The sequence below is a fragment of the Tupaia chinensis genome, unplaced genomic scaffold, assembly GCF_000334495.1.
Source record: "Tupaia chinensis unplaced genomic scaffold, TupChi_1.0 Scaffold000028_1, whole genome shotgun sequence".
In the NCBI taxonomy this organism is placed as follows: domain Eukaryota; kingdom Metazoa; phylum Chordata; class Mammalia; order Scandentia; family Tupaiidae; genus Tupaia; species Tupaia belangeri.
In genome coordinates, this window is record NW_006159458.1 from 4,368,876 (window position 1) to 4,390,373 (window position 21,498).

At 39.4% G+C, this 21,498-nt stretch overlaps 1 protein-coding gene across 1 annotated transcript in view; it reads left to right on the forward strand.

Moving 5' to 3' along the window:
• The window catches only part of ITPR2 (inositol 1,4,5-trisphosphate receptor type 2), a gene marked incomplete in the record, with an annotated part of 493,922 nt that overhangs the window by 58,972 nt on the left and 413,452 nt on the right, over positions 1–21,498 (forward strand). The window contains 6 exon segments of the mRNA XM_006140313.2: positions 597–683; positions 3,773–3,931; positions 11,119–11,217; positions 11,499–11,582; positions 12,121–12,267; positions 16,326–16,421. Of these exon segments, the coding sequence (XP_006140375.2) occupies positions 597–683; positions 3,773–3,931; positions 11,119–11,217; positions 11,499–11,582; positions 12,121–12,267; positions 16,326–16,421 (672 nt within the window).

The window sequence follows — 21,498 nt, forward strand, 5'->3', positions numbered from 1 at the left end:
TTCCTGCTGTATTTTTCAGGGTGTGTCCGATTAAGGTTTCATTTCCAAACTGAAAACCAATTCAGGATCGCTGTAGGAATATTAAATTTAGTGAAAACTTCACAGAGTACTTAATTCTTTTTTCCTGACAGATCGTGGGAAAAAAAAAATAACTGAAAGACTATGTTTCTGGTTTGGCTAAGTGTTAAGTTTGATAGAACTTTATTTTGCATCATTAAAATACCTGTTACTTTCAGAACTGAAAACTGCACGTTGAGAGTTTGGAAATTCACTTAATATCCTGTTAGTTTTTCAAGCACCATTCCTTCTTAAAATAATTTTCTAAGACCAAATAGCCTAGTACTTCTCTGAAATTCCCAGCATAACAGTGACCTAATACGTTTTTGGCTGCAATTAATAATTAAATCGAGAAATTGTCACACTATATTGTAATTATTTATGTAATTAGTGCCCTCCTTTTTCTTCTCTTCTCAAGCACCAGGAGCAAAACAAAGAGCCTAGTTTGTTCATGGTTACAGTCTTTGTCCTTAAAAAAGATTGTCAGTTACTATACTCCACTTGGCTTTATCATTGAATAATTGATAATTATCTTACAGCATGCTGCAGAACTGGAACAAAAACAAAATGAATCTGAGAACAAGAAACTGTTGGGAGAAATTGTGAAATACAGTAATGTTATACAAGTAAGTATTTTCTATTAAAATAGGTGAACATTTTATGCATCATTTGCCAAATTAACCATAGGGGAAGGAAGGCCAAACTTCATTAAAAATTGGAGATCCAATTGTCTATTCCTTGGTGAGAACTACAGATATTGTGATGTATTCACTTGGTATGTTTGGAAATAAATCTCATGTTTACACGTTAAGAAGGGATTTTATGTGGATATGAGCCAAGAGATCACCTCCAAGGGAAGAAGGGGGGGAAGAGTTTCTAAAAGCTCATAATACAATGATCCTTCAGAATAATGGGACTAATATTTAACTTATAGAGTTTCTTATTTTCATTTTGTAGAGAGAGAAAGTTTTGAAACTGTGTTTTTGGATGGAAATGGTTCATAAGTTATTAGAAGGTCTTCTATTTCAATTAGTATGCACAGTCTGATTTATCTCAACTGCATTCCTTCCCTGAGGAAAGAATCTAATTCCATTTAGATTTTTTTTTTTTAGCTTTGTTAATATATGCGCTACCTTGGGACCAGCAGGTGGTCTAGTGGTTAAGGTGTTGGACTTCTATGTACCTGACCCAGATGGCCAGCTGCAGTTTGAATCCTGAACCTGGTGGCTTGAAAATCTCACTGGGCATGTGTGCATGCATGCCCAAAATCCCAATGGGAGAATGTGGTCATCCCCTTTGGGGGGTGATTTCTCACTTTCCCTCTCTCTGTCTCTCTCCAGCGAGTGCACACACCCTATGGCAAAAACCTGGGGGAGGGGAGAAAGTCTAGCTATTCTCTTTAAAAAAAAAAAAAAAGAAAGTGTATAGGGGCTAGCAGATGGTGTAGCAATTATGTTGCTGGACTCCCACATGGCTGACCACAGTTTGAGTCCTGGACCCAGTGGCTTGAAAATCATACCAGGTACGTGTGTGTGCATGCGTGCGCACCCAAGATTCCTGGAGGAGAATGGAGGAGAAGGGTTTGTGGTGTAGCCATTACCCCCAGGGGATGATTTTTCATGTCGCAAACACACACACCCTAAGGCAAAAACCTCTTAAAAAAAGTGTGTGTGTGTGGTGTGTGTGTGTTGTGTGTGTGTGTGTTTGTTTGTGTATCCTATCTTGCTCCAAGAAGAATGTAAGGCATTTTCTAAAATACATACCACACAACAAGATAAAATAGAAATACACAGTTGGGTCAATGGGAAAAGAATGTTTGGACAAATAAGCTAAAGTTAGAGGTGGGACATGTTCATTAAAACCATGTTGTAATGTTTGGTAAACATTGGCTTGATGTCTTTTTGTGGCCCGCTTAGCCACAAGGGAAGCACAATGTGTTAACCATATTAGCTTAGGAGGCCCATCACCTAGAACTGAAGTAGAGGTCTAGAAGCACAGCTGTTCCCAGGAATAGACCAGGGAAATGTTTCTTTTATGAGTGCTCATAAAAAGAACACTATTTAATTGAGTAAACAATAGCTCGAACAACTTCCCTACCGTAAATATTACAATGAAGTGTTTCATAGAACTGTTTTTAAAAATCATATCCTCTGATGTTTTGTTACTGGCTAATGGCAGTATGCCCAAGGACAGGGCAGGCACAGTGCAGTTTTCTGATGGGCTAAGAGGAGAACCTGGGTCTGCATTTCCCTGATGTGTGACTCCATCTAAGGATAGATAGTGTGACACCTGAGGCAGGAGTGAGCTGCATGCCCTTTCAGCACTCTTCCATGAATATTGTTTTATTTTCTTTTTCTTTTCTTAAGAGAAGTTTTTAGGCTATAGGGAGTGTGTGTTCACCAGAGAGACACAGAGAGATAGAGACACAGGAAGTTTTCTCACTTTCTGAAATCAGCCCCCGTGCAGCAATCTTTTCTCCTCCATTCTCCTCTCAGGATTTTGGGCACACATGCACACACACCCAACATGAGTTTCAAGCTGCCAGGTCTAGGACTTGAACTTCAGTCGACTACATGGGAGTCCAGAAATGTAATCATTATGCCATCTGCTGATTCCCATAAATAGTTTCTCTTAGCCAAGTTTTGATGCATAGTGAGGGCCAGCAGTGGAGCTTAGGTTCCTTGTCAGGTACCCCGAGTGCAAACGTTTGCCCTGGACTTAGGAGTGATCCATGTACTTTTTAAATTAATTTTTTAATTCCATTTATTTTGAGATAAGGTACTTATTATACTTTAGGCACTAAACTGATCTCTCCTTTAAGATGATTGTAATAATAGAAAGTTTTGTTTTTTTCTACTCAGTAGAATAATTTATTTAGTGTGTGTGTGCTCACTAGAGAGACAGAAAGCGAGAAGTCGCCCCCCCCCCCCCCCCAGGGTGGATAGCCACGGTGCAATCCCTTCTCCTCTGTTCTCCCAGGATCTTGGGCACGCACACGTGCACATGCGCCTGATTTGAGTATTATGCCACCAGGTCTGGTACTCATACTGCGGTAAACTACGTGGGAGTCCAGCGATGTAACCACTGTGCCATCTGTTGGTCCCTAGAACCTTGTTTTGGAAAGACTTGCTTATGGAATCCAAAAAAAAAAAATCTGAGAAATGGTGCTTCTGTATTAATCTAAGAAGGCGGTGGGGCCAGCATCTACTGGTGGAAGTTGCAGATCCTGTTCGGGATGTGCAGCCCGCGACGCACAGAGAAGGAGTTCAACTGTCTGTGGGCAGGAGTGGTTGATAGTCAATACTAAGTGGTGCATTATTTCAGGTCTTGTTTTATTCTTTAGTATATTCTGTTTTTTGTGACTGTGCAGATATTGAGAAAGGATGTGGTTAGGGGGAACCTCCGAGTTCCCTTTGGAAAGCCTGCCTTTATTCTGTTATTTATCAGTAGATGAAAATCATTTGGAGGTGTGCCCTGACTTGTTTTCCTTATGTATCTACTTCCTTTAAGAAGCAGAATGGGGGGTGGAGGCGAGGAGGAACTCAAAGAAAGAAAGTCAACTTGTAAAGATGGTGAGAGAGTCTGAAAGCAGCTCTTTGTTTAATCAGCACCTCAAGCATGTTATGTGGAGACATGATATATGTATAAACATGTAAGTGTAATTAACAGAGGAGATCAAAGAATAAAGGTGGTAATCCCTATCTTTTACCTACAGCTACTGCACATAAAAAGCAATAAATATCTGACTGTCAACAAGAGATTACCCGCTTTGCTGGAGAAGAATGCCATGCGTGTGTCCTTGGATGCTGCGGGAAACGAAGGGTCTTGGTTTTATATTCATCCCTTCTGGAAGCTGAGAAGCGAGGGTGACAACGTATGTAAATATAAAATGAAGGGGGAAATGATGGGCTTGTAAAAAAATAATTCTTTGTCATAAAATCCAGAGAGTACAAAGAAAGAAAAAATTGTTTTCCATCAACACACTATTTTTGTGTTAATATCTTTAGTACGCCAAGTGTGAGTACAAATTATGCTCAGAAATCATAAAAAGATAACATTCAGATGAACTTAAAATCATTTTCCTGCTAGAATTTGTGTGAAAGGACTTAAGCAACCTTAATATGAGCTCAGACATTTTTTTTTTAAAGAGAGATTATTACTGGAGGGTGTGTTTGCTCTCTGGAGAGACACAGAGAGAGAAAGTGAGAAATCACCCCTCCAGGAGGGATGGCCACGCTACAATCTCTCTCCTCCATTCTTCTCTTGGGATTTTGAACACACGTGCAAATGTACCTGATGTTGGATCTGGAATGCAAACCATGGTCAACTACGTGGGGGTCCTGTGATGTAACTATTATGTCTTCTGCTGGTCCTTGGGCTGAGACTTTTTTTAAAAATTAAAAAAAAACTTTTTTTTAAGCGGTTTTTGCTATAGGACGTGTGCGCTCGCCAGACAGACAGAGACAGAAAGCGAGAAATCATCCCCCGGGGGGATGGCCATGCTGCAATCCCTTCTCCATTCTCCTCTTGGGATCTTGGGCATGCACACACACACACCTGGTGTGAATTTTAAGCCACTGGGTCTGGGACGGGAACTGCGGTCGACTATGTGGGAGTCCAGCGACATAGCCATTACGCTAACTGCTGGTCCCAATACTTTTTTTTTAAAGAGAGATTTTTGCTATAAGGCATGTATGCTTGTTGGAGAAGACCGAGAAACGGAAAGTAAGAAATCACACCCCATGGGGAATGGCCACGTTGCAATCCCTTCTCTTCCAATCTCCTCTAGGGATCTTGAGCACACACACATGCGCCCGGTGTGTTTTAAGCTGCCAGGTCTGGGACTCGAACTGCGGTCGGCTCTATGGGAGTTCAGCGATGGAACCATTATGCTGTGTGCTGTTCCCTGGGCTGAGACTTTTAAGAGAGGCAGAATTGACTTTCTTGCCTAATTGGGAGGAAGCATGGTTGTAAGAAATAAGAGCTGTGTTTGAGACATGGCATCTGCCCCTTTGAATGATAGAGTTGATTATGGCTTGTGTTTGAATGGATGTGAAATGTATGGGGACATACATTGGCATCTGATAACAACCATATTTAAAATTCGTCTTAGACTATGTGTATTGTCATGTAAACTTCAGTAGTTGCTAAAATATTTTCTGGCACTTTACAAAATATAGAAAAAATTATGTGCAATTGATTCACTAGGATCAATAGTTTGATATTTCACTGTGTAATAAAGTGTCAGGTGACAGTCCGAGCACAGAGGAGGCTCAGTAAATGCTGGCTGACACTTTACACTGAATAAGGTTTGTAAGTAGAACATCTTACAGCGATTGGGTCCAGATGAGCAATGGTCAAGATTTAAAAACATGAACATTATAAAGGCAAAGCAATAGAATAGTATAATTATTCTGACAGAGTTTTCTCAATCAATAGTATGATTACATTTTTAATGTGCTTTGGGTATTTCTTGTTTTAGAAATGTCTCATTTTTATAGTGAATCTATTTTTCCAGTAAATTTAAAAGGACAAATTCAATTCCACAGGCTGTGCACTTCATGATTTAATTTGGTTACTAAGTTGGTGATCTCTTCCTTAGGTAAGGGTGGGGGGGGAAGCATGGCATGCAGGAATGTAATGTGCCTTAAGTCTTGTGTTGGATTCTGTAAAAAAAAAAAAGTCTTACTTTTTTTTTTTTCCAAGTGATGTGTGCTGTGAGCATGACACCTATTTTAATCTCAGATGTAGTTAATTAGTTAATTACAGTCAACTCTCAATTATTTGGGACTGATTATATAGTTTACAAACTGTGCCTGTTGGTGGCCTTTTCTTAGAATGCTTGTCCCCATCCCCACACTTATTGAGCAGTGAGCGTCCCTTTTGCAGGGGGTCATGAAAACTAAGCATCAAAACAAACAAAACCTAAGGTCAAGTTCTGAAGGAATGTGGTAAAATGATTGGATCAATTGGGTCCTGCAGATTAGCTGTGGCTTTTAATAATTCATGTTGTTTGTTTATTCGTTCTAAATTGCTTTATGGAGTCCACAGAGAGTTGAATGTAATGAACTCCTTAAAAAAATTAGTTCTACTGGAAAAGTAGAATGAAGCGAACCTGCCACCCAGACTCTCTGTCTCGGTGAACTGGGCAATGCGATGTTCAAGTGCAGCGTCGGAGAGCTCTCAGCTGGGTGTGCTCCATCAGGCACGGCTAAACAACTGTCCACATTGCTTTTTATTTTGCTCACACAGCTCGCTGTTTTTGCTCGCCACCGTGTAGCTTTTGTATGTGATTATGGCTGCCATGAAGGCATCAATGCACTCACAGCCCTATGTTGACCTTATAAATGATTATGTTGTAATGCTCATTTTCTTCCCTAGGAAAAGGTAGCACTTTTCTAAAATGTAAACCTATTGTGCTTGGTTGAAGGCAATTGGAAATACTGTCATTTCATAGCAAGTGGTTCAGTTACTACTTATTTTCTTTGGATTGAAAAGAAGAAATTGCACAGCTTAAGGGTTTTATTTATTTATTTCTTTAAGAGAGAGATTTGCTCTAGGGCACGTGTGTTTGCTGGACAGAGAGAGAAAGAAAGCGAGAAATCACCCTGCGGGGACATAGCCATGCTGCAGTCCCTTCTCCCAGGATTCTGGGCATGCACGCACAGACATCCGGCTGGTTTTTAGCACGGTCAGCCTTGTTGGGAGTCCAGTGATGTAACCACTATGCCATCTGCTGGCTCCTTAAGGGTCTTTTAAAATCATGTTATGCTACGTAGCAATTTGTTAAATTACTGTTGGGTTGTCTGGAAAGACTTGACACACTTTTGCATAGAAGAACATAGAAAAATGCATCATGAGTTTCCCGACGACCTAATATTTAGGTTGTAAGGATCCAACAAAATGTGACTCAAGTAAACGCAAGAATGGAGAGGAAGATAGTCTTGGGGAGAAAAGTCTGCATAGTCTCAAAGACCAATGACTCCTACCACTTAGGAGCACTTCCAAGATACATCTCTTTAAAAAGTTACTTTGATTTTATTTATTATTTAAAAAATCTGTTCTAGGGCACATGTGCTCACCAGAGAGAGGCATATAATCAGAGAGAGGGAGAGAGAGGGAGAGGGAAGGAAGGGGAGGAAGGGAGGGAGGGAGGGAGAGAGAGAGAGAGAGAGAGAGAGAGAGAAAGCAAGCCATTCGGTCCGAGACTTGAACTGTACTTGGCCATGTGGGAGTCTAGTGCTTTGACCACCAGGCCACCTGCTAGCCCCACAAGACACATCTTAAAGAACATTTTAGAGGAAAAAGTAGATGCCTGAATCTTTCAACTTTTGGCCATATACAAAACCTCACTTGCTGTCGGACTGTTAGGAAGTCAATGGGAAAAATTACACGCACAAAACATAAATATTACATTTTCATTTGTCTTCCCATGATTGAGTAGTTAACTTTTCATTTTCAGTTTTGGTCTAAGAAGATGTGGATTCTTCAGTTTAATAGTAGATTTTTTTTTTTTTTGGAGAGGTTTTTGCTATAGGGCACATGATGTGCTCACCAGAAAGACAGAGGGAGACAGAAAGATAGAAAGCGAGAAATCATCCTGCAGGGGGGATGACCACGCCGCAATCCTTTCTCCTCTCAGAATCTTGGGCACGCACGCACATGCGCCTGGCGTGAGTTTAAGCCACCGAGTCCGGGACTCGAACCATGGTTGATTACATGGGAGTCCAGCGACATAGCTATTATGCCAACTGCTGGTCCCCTTAACAGTAGATTTTAAAAGTGAGAAGAGGTCAGACATTCTTTAAATCAAGAGTAAATTTGAACTCAAGAAGAAATTCTTTAACTAGCATGTGGATTTTGCCATTTTAAAAAACAACGTGCTTTGAAATTTTAGAAGAGTTGGGACTTGAACCTTGGTGTTTTGGTTCCTATTGTGATGTTCTTTTCACCATACTAGGTACTTCTTCAAAGAAAGGTAGCTGCTGATGGCATTGTATTACTCTTTATTTTCAGCAAAATCCCAGCTTGAATCTTACATGGCTTTACATAAAATCAACAAAAGTGCTTTTGGAATTGAGCTTTTTAAAAAAAAGATATTTGTGCACTAGAATGAATATGATGACGGATCCTAGAATATGGGCAAGAATGACTTCACCTTTTAGTTTTGTATTAAAAATAACACTCGGAAAGCTTCTGGCCCCCTCAGTGGACCAAGTCCTGCGTTGTAGTTTTCTGAGAATATTACCAAGTTCCATATTTATCATGTTATCTAATTAGTTGTGAATTTCCTGAGAATAGGAACTATTTCTTACATATTTTATATATATTTTTGGCATTTCTCTTTGTTCTTTTTATTTCACATGATTGGCGTCTCGTTCATTTCATTGCAAGTTTTATTCAGTTTGGTTAGCCAAGGCAACCTTTGTCAGGACCTGGAAATTAGTGAGTTAATATTAGATTCTACTTATGAATACCATTCTTGTGAATCTTTGGAATCTGTTTCATAGACATTAGGGAAAGTTTGAGCTATATAGCTGGCCTCTTAAAAATATGTATGAGTGGTGTTCTGAAGTAAACATAACATTTATAATATATAGATTGATCCCAAGCTTATAGACAACCATAGTAAAATAGTAAGTCTTAGAGCTGTGAATAAAGGTACAAACAAAAGTGTTTGTTAAATTTGAAAGATATGGCTAAAATATATCATTATATTTAGTAATTTATTAGTGCCTTCTCTGTCTCTCTCTCTCCCTTTCTTTCTCTCATGCACACATAGTCTCCCTCACTCATGAAAGAAAGATATAAATTAAAAAGAAAAAGAAATCGGAAGACCTCAGCCCAGTTGTAGTGGCACCACAAGGCCTGGGTTCCATTCCTGGGCCAATCCGAGTACACTGGGATGGTTGCACAGCTCGTCATCCTAGCTAATTGGGATGCTGGGGCAGGAGGATTGCAACACGGTGAAACCCTGTCACATATACCTACCTCTGTCTTCCAGAATCTCCTCCTCTCTCTGTCTCCCCCTCTGTCATAAAGGGGGAAAATAAATCAGAAGGTCAGATGCAGCACCGGCAGAAGATGGTCTTGTGCACCCAGTAATGGAAACACGACCAACTCCTCCGGCCTCTGACTTTGTGACTTGGAGCTGCCTCGGTTCATGTGCAGTAATGAACTGTTTTTTCTTAAGGGAGGGTGTGTTGGAAATATGTTTATGTCATCTTTACTTTCACTTGTTTTTGCTTAACATTTATTTTCTGGTTCAAAGATAGAAAATAGTATAAAGAAATATTGTGAAAATTTCTCTCCTATTCTTGTTCCAGTCTGCCCAATTCTTACTCCTGTCCTCCACAGTTAATCACTGGGGGGGATTTCCTAATGCATATGTTCCTATTCCTTCCCTCTTATTTTTCACAAAAGATAACCTAGTGTATGCCTTGCTCCGCCCCTTAACTTTACCACTATATTTTCTTGTCACTTTACACTGTTTCTTGGTGATCTTTCCTTATCTGTACACATTGAGCTTCTGTAGTGAATTTTGTGAGTCACAGCATCTGACTTACTACGGACTTGAAAGGTAGGTTGATTGATAGAGACCAGTCCTGTCCACAGAGCTATTTCCACAAACCAATGAGTTTACCTTCCTTTGTTGGTTAGTGATTTTGAGGCTTCTCTATCATATTGAAATCTCCAGATATGGTTTGTGACCTTACAGTCCCCATAAGGTTATCTACTAATGAAAATATGAAATTATGTTCCTGTAAGTGTTGGGTTAGGTTAAAATATGTGGAGGGCTTTTGTTTATTCTTATCGACAGAGTTTGGTTTTGGTTTTAGTTGTTTCTCGAATTAACCATTCTAATATTTACCTAGCATGAAACACACAAAGAGAAAGTTTTGGTTTTTGTTCCTGAGATGGCGGGCAATTCTATAATTGAGAACGTAGGTGCTATGATAATATGTCTTCTAAAAAAATTAACAACATAAATAACTTTTGTTTTTGTTTTTGCTATAGGGCATGTGTGCTCACCAGAGACAGAGAGAGAGAGACATGGGAAAGTGAGAAATCACGGGGGATGGCCAAGCCATAGTCCCTCTTTGCCACTCTCCTCTTGGCATTTTGGGCACACACGTAAATGCACTTGGCATGATTCTCAAGCCGCTGGTACCCAAAATGTAAACCTAGCCATGTGGGATCCAGTGCCTTAAATAACTTTAATAAGTAAACTTAAACTGCTTATTTGTCATTAAGAAAAAATAACTTAAGTTCACCATTACCAGAGTTAAGAATAAAAATACTTGAAGATCATGTATACATTGCTATGATAGCATAAATAAAAAATCAGCTTAGACTTACTTTTCTAGAGCACTTTTCCCATGACCAACTTTAATCTTTATTGAAAAATAAACACCAGGTTTAAGAATCAATGTTAGTTTTGGATGTTTGTGATAAGACTGAACCAGATGCCCCAAGCTCAAACAAAAAACATCCTTCTACAAGGTTATACCTGTTCTTGCATTTCCTGAGTCCAGATGACATTAGAATGTTTAATACATTTCCGAGGTTGTGGGAAGATCAAATTTACCTTCTTGTTCTTCATTACAGAGATAAAACAAATGTATAACATTTCCTAGTTGCTCTTGAAATGCTCCTCATATTTAGGTTGACTGTCGTGTGTGTGTGTATGTGTGTGTGTGTGTGTGTGTGTGTAGCAGAGGCATTTGCTCTTTGGATTTTCTTTCATCAAGACTCTGTGTGGAGGATAATAGCCTAATTGTCAGCTTTCAGAAAGCACCAACGAAAATGGAAGACTAAGAAAAAAAGATGTACAGCAGCTTTATGAATCCAGACTGATAGGCCCTGCAGACATGGTTATAAGATCATTTATTAGAAGCTATTTGACGTCAGAGAGAAAAAGAACTAAAATTTATATAGAGGATGGGAAGACCAGGTATCCAATCCATAATGAGGATTCCTGAGCCATTATTTTTAGCTTCGAATATAGTACCAAAGATACATGCAGTGTGATCTCAACTGCAGTTTATTTCTGATTCCTAGATCGTTGTGGGAGATAAAGTTGTTTTGATGCCCGTGAACGCAGGACAACCACTACATGCCAGCAACATAGAGCTTCTCGATAATCCAGGCTGTAAAGAGGTAAGTAAGCACAAGGGGACGGAGAATGAGAGAGAAGAATTTCATATAGTTCCTTTCCTTGTTTTCATGAGCATAATCCTAGGTATACAAATTCACTTTTCTAAAATACCTGTAGATAATGACTAACCGTTGCTATTTTTGAATAGCCCTTGGAGGGTATGTGTATTGAGGTGTATACTTTAGTGTCCAAAGTTGTCCTTTTCTTCTTTTACTAGTTGAAGTAGTGATTTCTGGTATAGAAATCTGTAGTCTTGTAACTCATCACATTTCATCATCAATAGGTGAATGCTGTTAATTGCAACACTAGCTGGAAAATCACCTTATTCATGAAGTACAGTTCCTATCGAGAAGATGTATTGAAAGGAGTAAGTATGTACTACATAGGACATTGCTGGAAGAAATGAAGGTACCCTTACTGAAATTCTAGATGCAGAACCTAGGACTGTGTTCAGAATTTAGAAAGTGACTATAAATATTAATACCCACTATGAGTGTTGCATTGACGTTCCTTCCTAATATTTTGAAATGTATAAATAATCATTAAATGCCAGGCAGAGGGCTAGCCAGTGGTATGGTGATTAAGGCAGCTGGATCCCACATGGCCAATGGCATAATTTAAGTCCAGGACTTGGCAGCTTGAAAAACTTGCTGGGGGCCTACTCATGTGTATCCAAATCCCAAAAGGAAGGAGAGATGGAGGAGAAAGGATTGCAGCATGCCTGTGCCCCATCAGGAAAGCCTGTTCTCTCTCACTCACTGACTCACTTTCTCTCTCTCTGGCAAATTAAAAAAGGAAAAAAAAAAAGCAAAAAAACAGCCAGGTAGTAAGGAGACACCTGCTTCTCACGGCAGTTTGTTCAGACAATTGTTGGAAATACAATGTGTTTCGACCTGTTTTTCTAGGGTGATGTGGTTAGACTGTTTCATGCTGAACAAGAGAAGTTTCTGACTTGTGACGAATATGAGAAGAAACAGCACATTTTCCTTCGCACAACCTTGCGCCAATCAGCAACTTCCGCTACTAGTTCTAAAGCACTCTGGGAAATAGAGGTATGTAAACATTTTTCGCTTTTAATAAATATTTTGGTAAGAGAAGACAAGAATCTCTAGGCTGGTTGCTTTATTGTGATAGGCATCATTCATGATATAAAACTGAATAATTTTTTTGAACCAACTTGAGGCTGCCTTAACCTATGACCAGTTTGAAAAAAAAATACTACTTCTTGCATTTGTCTCCTCTGGGGCTCTCTCATTTATGTTGTCTGTCCGTTTCTCTCTCACACTCATGCACATTGAATAAAGGCATATGTATTCTTTTCGTTTTTAAAAATCGATTATGGAATGTTATGAAGATTGACCGACTGCAGACCAAGCGCCTCCAATGCCCTTGAAATTAAGATGGAGTAGAAAGACTCACTCTAAGTGAAGATAGCTATCAGAGCTGTGGGGTGGGCAGGTGACATGGTGGTTAGGGCACTAGGCTCCCACAGGGCTGACCACGGTTCAAGTTTTGGGCCTGGTAGCTTGCCTTCTTGTTTTACCTTTCTCTATCTGTCTCTCTCCTGTCAAATTTAAAAATAATAGTAATAACAAATGGAATTAAATAAATAATTTAAAAAACTCCACAGAACTATACAGTCACTGAGAGAACTTTTATTTCTCCTGAGGATGCCATTTCCATCAGAATCAGGAGACCAATAGCGAACATTTCATTCACTCTTAGGAAACATTTGTTAAGTGTAGAAATATGGTAGCATATGAAAATGTACAATATGGATTTTTCTTTAAGAAAAATTCTTTCTTGGAGCCAGCAGGTGGCATGGTGGTTAAAGGCGCTGGATTCCCACATGGTTGACTGCGGTTCAAGTCCTAGACCTGGTGGTTTGCTTTCTCACTTTCTCTCTCTCTCTCTCTCTGTCCCCTTTCTCTCTCTGGTCAATTAAAAAATAATAATAACAAATGGAATTAAATAAATAAATAATTCTTAAAAAAAAATCTTTCTCTATAGTAAAGAGGATAAGATATACATAGTTGCCTAGGAACAAGCCAACACCTGATAAATCCCATTTTGATTTAATGGGCATCTAGGACTCCAGCAATAGTTCTCCACTGTTTGAAAGCCACTCCATCAAGCATATATTTTGCAACATTGACTTCAACACACTAAAATGAAAGGTATAGGTAATATATTTTATATGTACTCATGATTAATGATTTATATAATATTCAAATTCTAATGTAAAAGATTATCATAAAAGAAACTGTATTTCAACATGTAAATGACACTCTAGAACAGATAATATTTATCCCTCTTTTTGATGGATACATTTGGATTTGAGGGAAGTGATAAAGAGGCGGTCCAGAAGGCATTCTTTACAATTCTAAGAAAATGAAAGAGCAAAGGTAAATGTGGGCCCTCAATTTAATAACTAGTGTTAGGAGAAGTAATAACCATAAATGTATATGATAAAAAAGAGGGAATAACCAAAGCTGAAGTTAGGATAATAAGGAAAATTACAAACAGAGACAATTATTGATTGAAAGTATGTTTATGCAAGTGAGCTGAGTTCAATTTATAAATGTAACTCCAAAAGTGTTTTCTTAAGTCATGAAATGGTTTGGAATAGGGATGAAGTAGCACCAAAACCCCCACAAAAATCCTGTCTTCTCTGTTGAAATCCCACCCTGTAGTAAGGCATACTTTCAGTCTCTAGCAGTCAGATGGAGTTTGGAGACCGTAACTATCAATAAGTGATAGAATTGAGAGCTTCTGGGGGAATCAACCCCCGCCAAAGCTAATTGCACTCTAGGCCACCTGAAACCCTTCCCAGAAGTCTACCTCTCTTGTCCGGCTCAGATTGAAAAATACCAGGTAATCCAAACATAAATACATAATTAAAGCACACGTTTTCACACCAGAGATCTCTTAACATTGTGCTCTAAAAACTTAAAAAATATAGAATGTGATTTATTACTTGAGAACTTTACTATTGAAATACAGTGAGTTCCTTGCATTTTGAGTGTCTTTGCTGTTTAATGTTTGGTTTGAAGTCTGTTCAAGAGTCTTGGAAATTCTCCCATATATTTGCTTTTAATTTTATAGCTTTTGCTATTCCGCTGCATTGAAATCTTTTCCATCAAAGTGTGTATGTGGATGCTATAACACATTAAGCAGTCAAAACAGAATGAATAAACGATATGAAAATGACTCATAACTTGGCAATGGGACTGTAACCACCGTGTGTTTGTGGTAGGTTTACCTTTGTAGGAGATGTGAAAGATGCAGGTTGCAGGACATTTCTTGTGTGCTGTAAGGTCAGGCTTCAGTCAGGAGGGCTGAGCATCAAGTGTTTCAAGCAGAGAGCTATTTAATATAGGAAACCAGGCTCTGCATTATTGGAAGGGCTGGAGGAGGAAAACAGGTGGTGGATACATGGACTTATCTGGAGTTCCAGCATGACCAGCAGCTGCTACTGTCTCTCCTCTGAACCAGCCTGTGTTTCCTGAGTTGCAGCGTTCCCCCCACCACCACCCCCCTGTAGGAACCTCAACTTTTCAACTGCCACCACTGCTACTGGAGCCAAAAGAGGAACCTCTTTGTCTTCCTGTGCTCTTCCTTCCAATGGAAAAGTCCTTAAAGCCCCACTGAGCAAGGCTCTCAATTCCTGTGATCAGAGGGACACTTAGAGAGGTAGAGATGGTCCTGGGTCACACACAATCTCCAGCACATGTGAACTGCAGAACAGGTAACATGGCTACTGCTCATTAAATGCCCGTAGTCCCCTCTAAAATCACCATGCTAATTGAACACTGTCTTCTAAATGTCCAAACTGCCCCTAGAAGCTGAACGACTGTTGCTAGACTCACTAATACACAACACAGGAGTTCTAAGTCTGAAATCTATGGTAAGCTTCAGGTTATTATTGACCCCTAGCAACTATATATAGAATGCGTGTGTGTGTGTGTGTGTGTGTGTGTGTGTGTGAGTGAGATAACTAGTAGATTTTATCAAATTTCTTGATACCTCTTGCCTCCTCTAAAGGAGTTTGAGTGCAAACACTAATGAGATCACAGTGGCTGTTGTATTAGCAAAGGATTTGTAAAGGGAGTTTGATTTGAGATGTGAACCTTGAAGAATGGGTGGGTTTTCAGCCCCAGAGGGTGCGTTTTGTAAGCCTTTATGCACTTTGAAGTACTTTCATAATGATTATTGGAGCTAAAGGAGTAGGGGAATTCATAGAGGCCCTAGGCTAGCATAAAGCATTAGAAAGTTAGACATCTTAGCACACATGATTTGAGGCTGTGTCAGTGGCCAAAGAATGGTCGTTACTAACAAAAAAATGGTAAATGGTTGAGGGAGAATAATGAAATGTTATCCTAACTCTGATATGCCTTATGATATTTTATCTTCACAATAATCCTGTGAATTAACCTCATTTGTACATAAGGAAAGGCTCAAAGATGTTAAATTCATAGAAACTAGTGGCACTGGGATGCAGACACAGTCACCTGAGTGTAATATTTGATGTTTTCTTTCTTTAAAATTTATTTTAATTTGACCAGAAAGGGACAGAGAAGGATAGAGAGAGAGAGAGAGAGAGAGAGCGAGTCGCCAGGTACAGAACTTGAACTGCAGTCAGCCATGTGGGAGTCCAGTGCCCTTAACCACCACGCCACCTGCCAGCCCCAGGACTTGAGCTTTTCTAGCACACCAGACTACCTGTCATCCCCAACCATGGCAAACCTTCTGCTGTCATTCCCAGAGATCTGGCAGCTCAGCACCCAGAGCAAACAAATAAACAAACAAGTGGGAGAAAACCTCACAGTATTTACTTGCAGTTTGGCCTTGAAAGCATGTCATTTGGAATAATGCCGTATTTCCAGATATAAGATGTGAGTGTCACACGTGTAAAGCAACTTAACTGTTTCATTTCTCTTGGTCATTTATAAAAAATTCTGCTTTTCTGCCACATTGTACTCCTGTGAAAGCATCTATTAGATGTGACAGGTCAAAATGAACAGGACACACCATGTAAACTGTTGGCTTTTGCTTGCTGGGGACATGACTATCATTTTGTCATCATTGTCATTGCTCTCTTTGTCTATAGGTGGTTCATCATGACCCATGCCGTGGGGGTGCAGGACAATGGAACAGCTTGTTCAGGTTTAAACATCTTGCAACTGGGAACTATTTAGCTGCAGAGGTAAGACTGATGGATAGAGTGCTATTAAGTCTCTGATTCTGAAACTGTAAAAGAGGCAAGTCGATTTTCCAAAAGATGTTTTGTTTGCAGGAACAGTTACACACATTTGATTACTGCCAATAATAACCTGGTTTGGGGACCAGCAGTTAGTGCAATGGCCATGTCTCTGGACTCCCATGTAGTCAACAATTGTTTGAGTCCCGGACATGGTGACTTAAACTCACGCCAGGCCCATGTGCGTGTGTGCCCAAGATCCCAAGAAGAGAATGGAGGAGAAGGGATTGCGGCGTGGCCATTCCCTCTAGGGGGTGATTTCTCGCTTTCTATCTCTCTGTCTCTCTCTTTCTGGTGAGCGCACGTGCCCTATAGTAAAAACCTCTGAAAAAAAAAAATCTGGGTTGACATATCAGTTATTGCTTAAAAATAAGTTTTAGTTGATGTCTTAAAAATGAAAAGAACAATAAAACTCTGTAGTTGGTTTACTGTAAGGTCAGCTGGAATGAGGTATCGGATTTCCTTATGTAAGTGATGTGGCCTCAAGTTTTCTGTTCAGCTGTGCCTTGTCAGAAAGTCTGCAGTGCAGTCATGATCAGTTAGTTCATTGTGGATGTCAGGTCGCCTAGGCAGCATCAGGTTCGTTTTCAGTGGCCACCTTTCTATTGGTGTGTGGCTTTTATTGTTTAAATCATTGGAGAAGAAAGGAATTTCTTCCTGAGACAATGAAGTGTCCCCACACTGCCAATAAAAATGCTAAAAACAGGACTAGCCCTGTGGCCTAGCAGTTGAGGGAGTCAGATCCCACACAGCCCACCCTTTTGCTTTGAACCTCAGTCCTCCTGCCTTTCGAAGCCTGCCAGACACCTGTGGCTGTGAGCCCCACATTCTGACAGAAGAGAGAAAAGGAGAAGAGACTGCGACACGACCACACCCCACTGGGAGTGTTTTCTTCCTCTCCTCTCTGGCGAGTGTGTGCACCCTCTGGCAATTAAAAAAAAGTTCATCTCTCTAAGTTTCAGTTTCCTTCCCTGGAAAATGGGAGTAATCCAACATTTATATAATAAGAGTATTTAGAGAATTAAATGAGGTAAAACGTTTGGCATTAGGTGTGGTTTATAGTAAGTACCAGTGAGTGGTGCCAGCATGATTCATTTTACTTGATAAAGGGGATGGTTCTTCTGCTTTTTCTTTTTCTCTTTCTTCTTCATCTTTTTAAATAAACATTGGTACATTATTTACTGCTCAACTGAATGAAATATAACTTTCATGGCAAACATGAAAATTAGAAAAGCCTAAGCGGGTATTTTATAAAAGATAAGAATTTAGGATTAAAATTCTGGAGGATGTTAGTGACTCTTTTCTCTAATTCACTTTTCAAGTGACTGTTGTAGCCACAGACATGCTGTAGAAAGCTGAGATGTACACATGGCTACGTTTCCTATTAATTTCTGTACTTAAAACTATATAATTGGACACATTCAAATAATTATATTATTAAGAATTAAATTGCTCATTAGCTTTTATGAAGATCTAGGACCTCAATACATAAATTAATTAAAAATGGAAAATTAGAAATCAGTTTATTCCTTAAAAGTAATTTTAAAGACTATCTTTCATTTTCTCTCTAGAGAATGTGGCCTTAGATGCCAGATGGCATTTTGTCCAGTAAAGAGTCTGGTATATTTGGAGGACCTTTTCTTTGATTTTAATACTTTGACCTTTAGTAATTTAATAGTCCCATCTTTTCTATGGCAAGGTGGAAGAAAGAATTAAGCATCAAATACCTAACTGCAAATTGAAAGCTAGGAATCTATTTTCTACCCATTTTAGCTGACATAACAGAATGAGTGTTTCAGTGTAGAGATCTAACATCAAAATAGAAATCAGAGCCTCAAAATACTGGCATCCAGGGCCAGTAGGTGCTGTGCAGGTTAAGGCAACTGGATCCCATGTGGCCCCCTGCGCGGTTCGAGTCCCAGACCTGGCAGGTTGAAAAAGCATATGTGTATCCAAAGTCCAGAGAAGAGAATGGAAGAGAAGGAATTGTGGCATGGACATTCCCCTGGGAGGTGATTTTTTTTCACTTCCTTTTCTGTCTCTCTCTAGCAAGTGTACATGCCCTATAGAAAACTAAAAGACAACAAACAAAAAAAATCCTGCTACCCATAAATTGGAGTTTTACATTTCCAGCATCAGCTAAGTTCAGACAGTCTCCTGGCACACTCATGCCTCAGGATGTTACTGTCCTGCTAGTATAAGAGTGTCTAGAGATGTGACCCAGTCATAGTGAGGCTAGTCACTATCATTTGATTAAAAATTGATTTCCAGTCAGCACACAGATGGTAACTAGCCTACCTAGCCTCTTACAGCAGTTGATAAACTTATTTTTTTTAAAAAAAACCTATTTTGCTTTTAAAAATGCCTAGTTCTTTAATTTCAAAGCATTATTCCTGTCATTGAAGTCAACATGAGACTCCCAACATTTTGCAGTCTCTGAAGCGTTATTCGTTTTATTCACTATTCCCTTCTTAGGTGGGAAAAGACTCCATGGCTTCTACTTATCTCGCTTTCTCAGTTTTCTCTTTAATATCTAGGTATGATTGTAAAGATGGGGACATACATATTGGAATGCTGAAAACGCAAGAGTTGGAGATGATTATTTTTGGAATTCATAGTAACGGCAAACATTTTCTCTTTTCTCCCATTTTAAAATTAATTTTTAAAGCTAACAGTACGGTGTGATTTTTTTTGTACATGAGTACAGTGTATAATGATTACGTCAAGATAATTAGTATACTCCTCATTGCAACCTTTTGTAACATTACATACAGTCAGTTGTTAACCACATTCTTTTCACTTTTTATAACACTAGATGTTATTCCTTTGATCTGTCTGCAGTTTCGTTTCTGTTAACTAACATTCCTCTATTCCCTCCATCCCATCCTTCCCAGCATCCAGTAGTCATTCTGCTTCAAGGAAGTAATTTTTTCTAATTTCCTTACCTGGGGAAGGGGGACATGTGTTATTTCTCTTTCTATACCTGGCTTATTTTGTTTAATGTAGTGTCCTCCAGACTCGCTCATTTAACTTCAGATGACTGAATTTCATCCTTTTTAATGACTTTGTAGTGTCCCATTACATATACACACACTGTATTTCTTTATCCATTTATCTGTTGATGGACACTTAAGAGCAAACATCTTTAAGGTCTCATACAACTTTTAGTATGTGTTTCTTCCATGCCCAATACATGCACAGCATGGTAGAGCATGCTCCAGGTACAGCAAAGAAAGCTGACGAGCTGGCCTTTGCTCTCAAAGAACTGCCCTTACAGTTTGGAAGGCAGCATACAATAAATGAACCCAGACCCCAGGCAAGATCACAGAGGGCTAATTATGTGTGCAGATGGTTAGGGCAGTGTCCGATCAGAAGACTCTTGCTTGCAATGAACTTTTCCCTGGTTCTTTTTTCTTTTCTTTTTTTTCTCTAGGGCTCATGTGCTCTCCAGGGAGACAGAGAGAGACAGAGAGACAGAAAGCAAGAATTCACCGCCAGGGGGATGGCCATGCCATGATTCCTTCTCCTCCGTTCTCCTCTTGGGATTTGGGCATGTATGCATGAGTGCCTGGAGTGATTTTTAAACCACTGGTCTGGGACTCCAACCATGGTTGGCCATGTGGCAATCCAGCCACCTTAACTACCACACCATCTCTGGAGTTCACTGAGTATTTTTCTAGGAGTACAGCTGAAAAGAGTATCCATTTATTTAACATATATTGCTTTTATTTCTCTACGTTCCTTTTGATAAACTGTTCCCGAACTGAAATGAAGGTTCTTTGGAATAACTTGAAATAGTATTGTCATTTATAAATATGTGTTTAACTCAAACTATTGCATAATAACTTAATTTGTGGTCTTGTAATACAGCATAGTTGGGTTTTATTGAGCCTTTTAGAATTGTAAAAGCCTTTGATTTGGAATAATGTAACAGCTATTCTCTATAAACCTGTTGAGAGATTTCATTACCCCACTCAGGGAGGAAATGCTTATAGCATCTCTTTGGACTCAGCATTTATCTTGATCTGTGTGTTTGTTCACCCGTGAACCATGTTTATCTATCTGGTGACTATTTTGTTACCCATGAGGAAAGGCCCATACCTGGCTTGCTCACTCCTGGATGGGCAATCTCTGCCTGGAAGAGTGTGTGACACTTAGTTTGCAATCAGTAAATATTGGATGATTATATGGAAATATGTCATAAATCTAAATATTTCACTTTACGGAAAAGGAAATCCAGACTCAGAGGGATAATTTCTTTTGCTCAAAGGACAAAGGAAAAGAACTACAGTATTAACAGTATTAGGACTTGTTGCTGGACTTGTACTGCTTCATCTGTATCCATGGTTCTCAGCTGAGGGTGATGTGGGCAATGTCTGGAGATACTGTTCTCATTAGAATTGGGAAAAGAGAACTACTGGTATCTGGTGGGTACGGGCCAAGGGTATAACAGAACATTCTACAATGTATGTAACAGTCCCCAGAACAAAGAATTATCTGGCCCCAAATAACAACAGTGCCAGGGTGGGTAAGCCCTGACCTCCGCTATACTGAAATTGCACTGTCATCTACTGAATGCCTACTGGGGGAAGCACTGTTTTGATACTGTAAAGCAAACAAAGATGATGAATACGTGGCCCTTATCCTCTAAGAGTTTGCAGACTAGACGAGAAGAGAATTACATTAACTCCGTTCAATCTCAAGGATATTGAAATCTCTTCCGCCATTGCTTCTATTATATACACGCATCTGAATAATGTTTAAATGAGTAACATCTGTAGGTGACCATGCTAATCTCACACAGTAAGTTTAAAGGACTTTAACCTTAAATCTAGGCACAAATGGGGAAAAAAAAACCCTAAAAATTCATATATATATATATCATGCCTAAACATGATATTCTATTTTAGCCAGCATTGGGTTGTTAAATTATTCAGAAAAGTTGGATAAAGCTATTGGTTTTGGAGATAGCATAGAAGGGGAGACAGTGTGGAAGGAGGGCAGGAGAGGGGAAGAGTGTAGG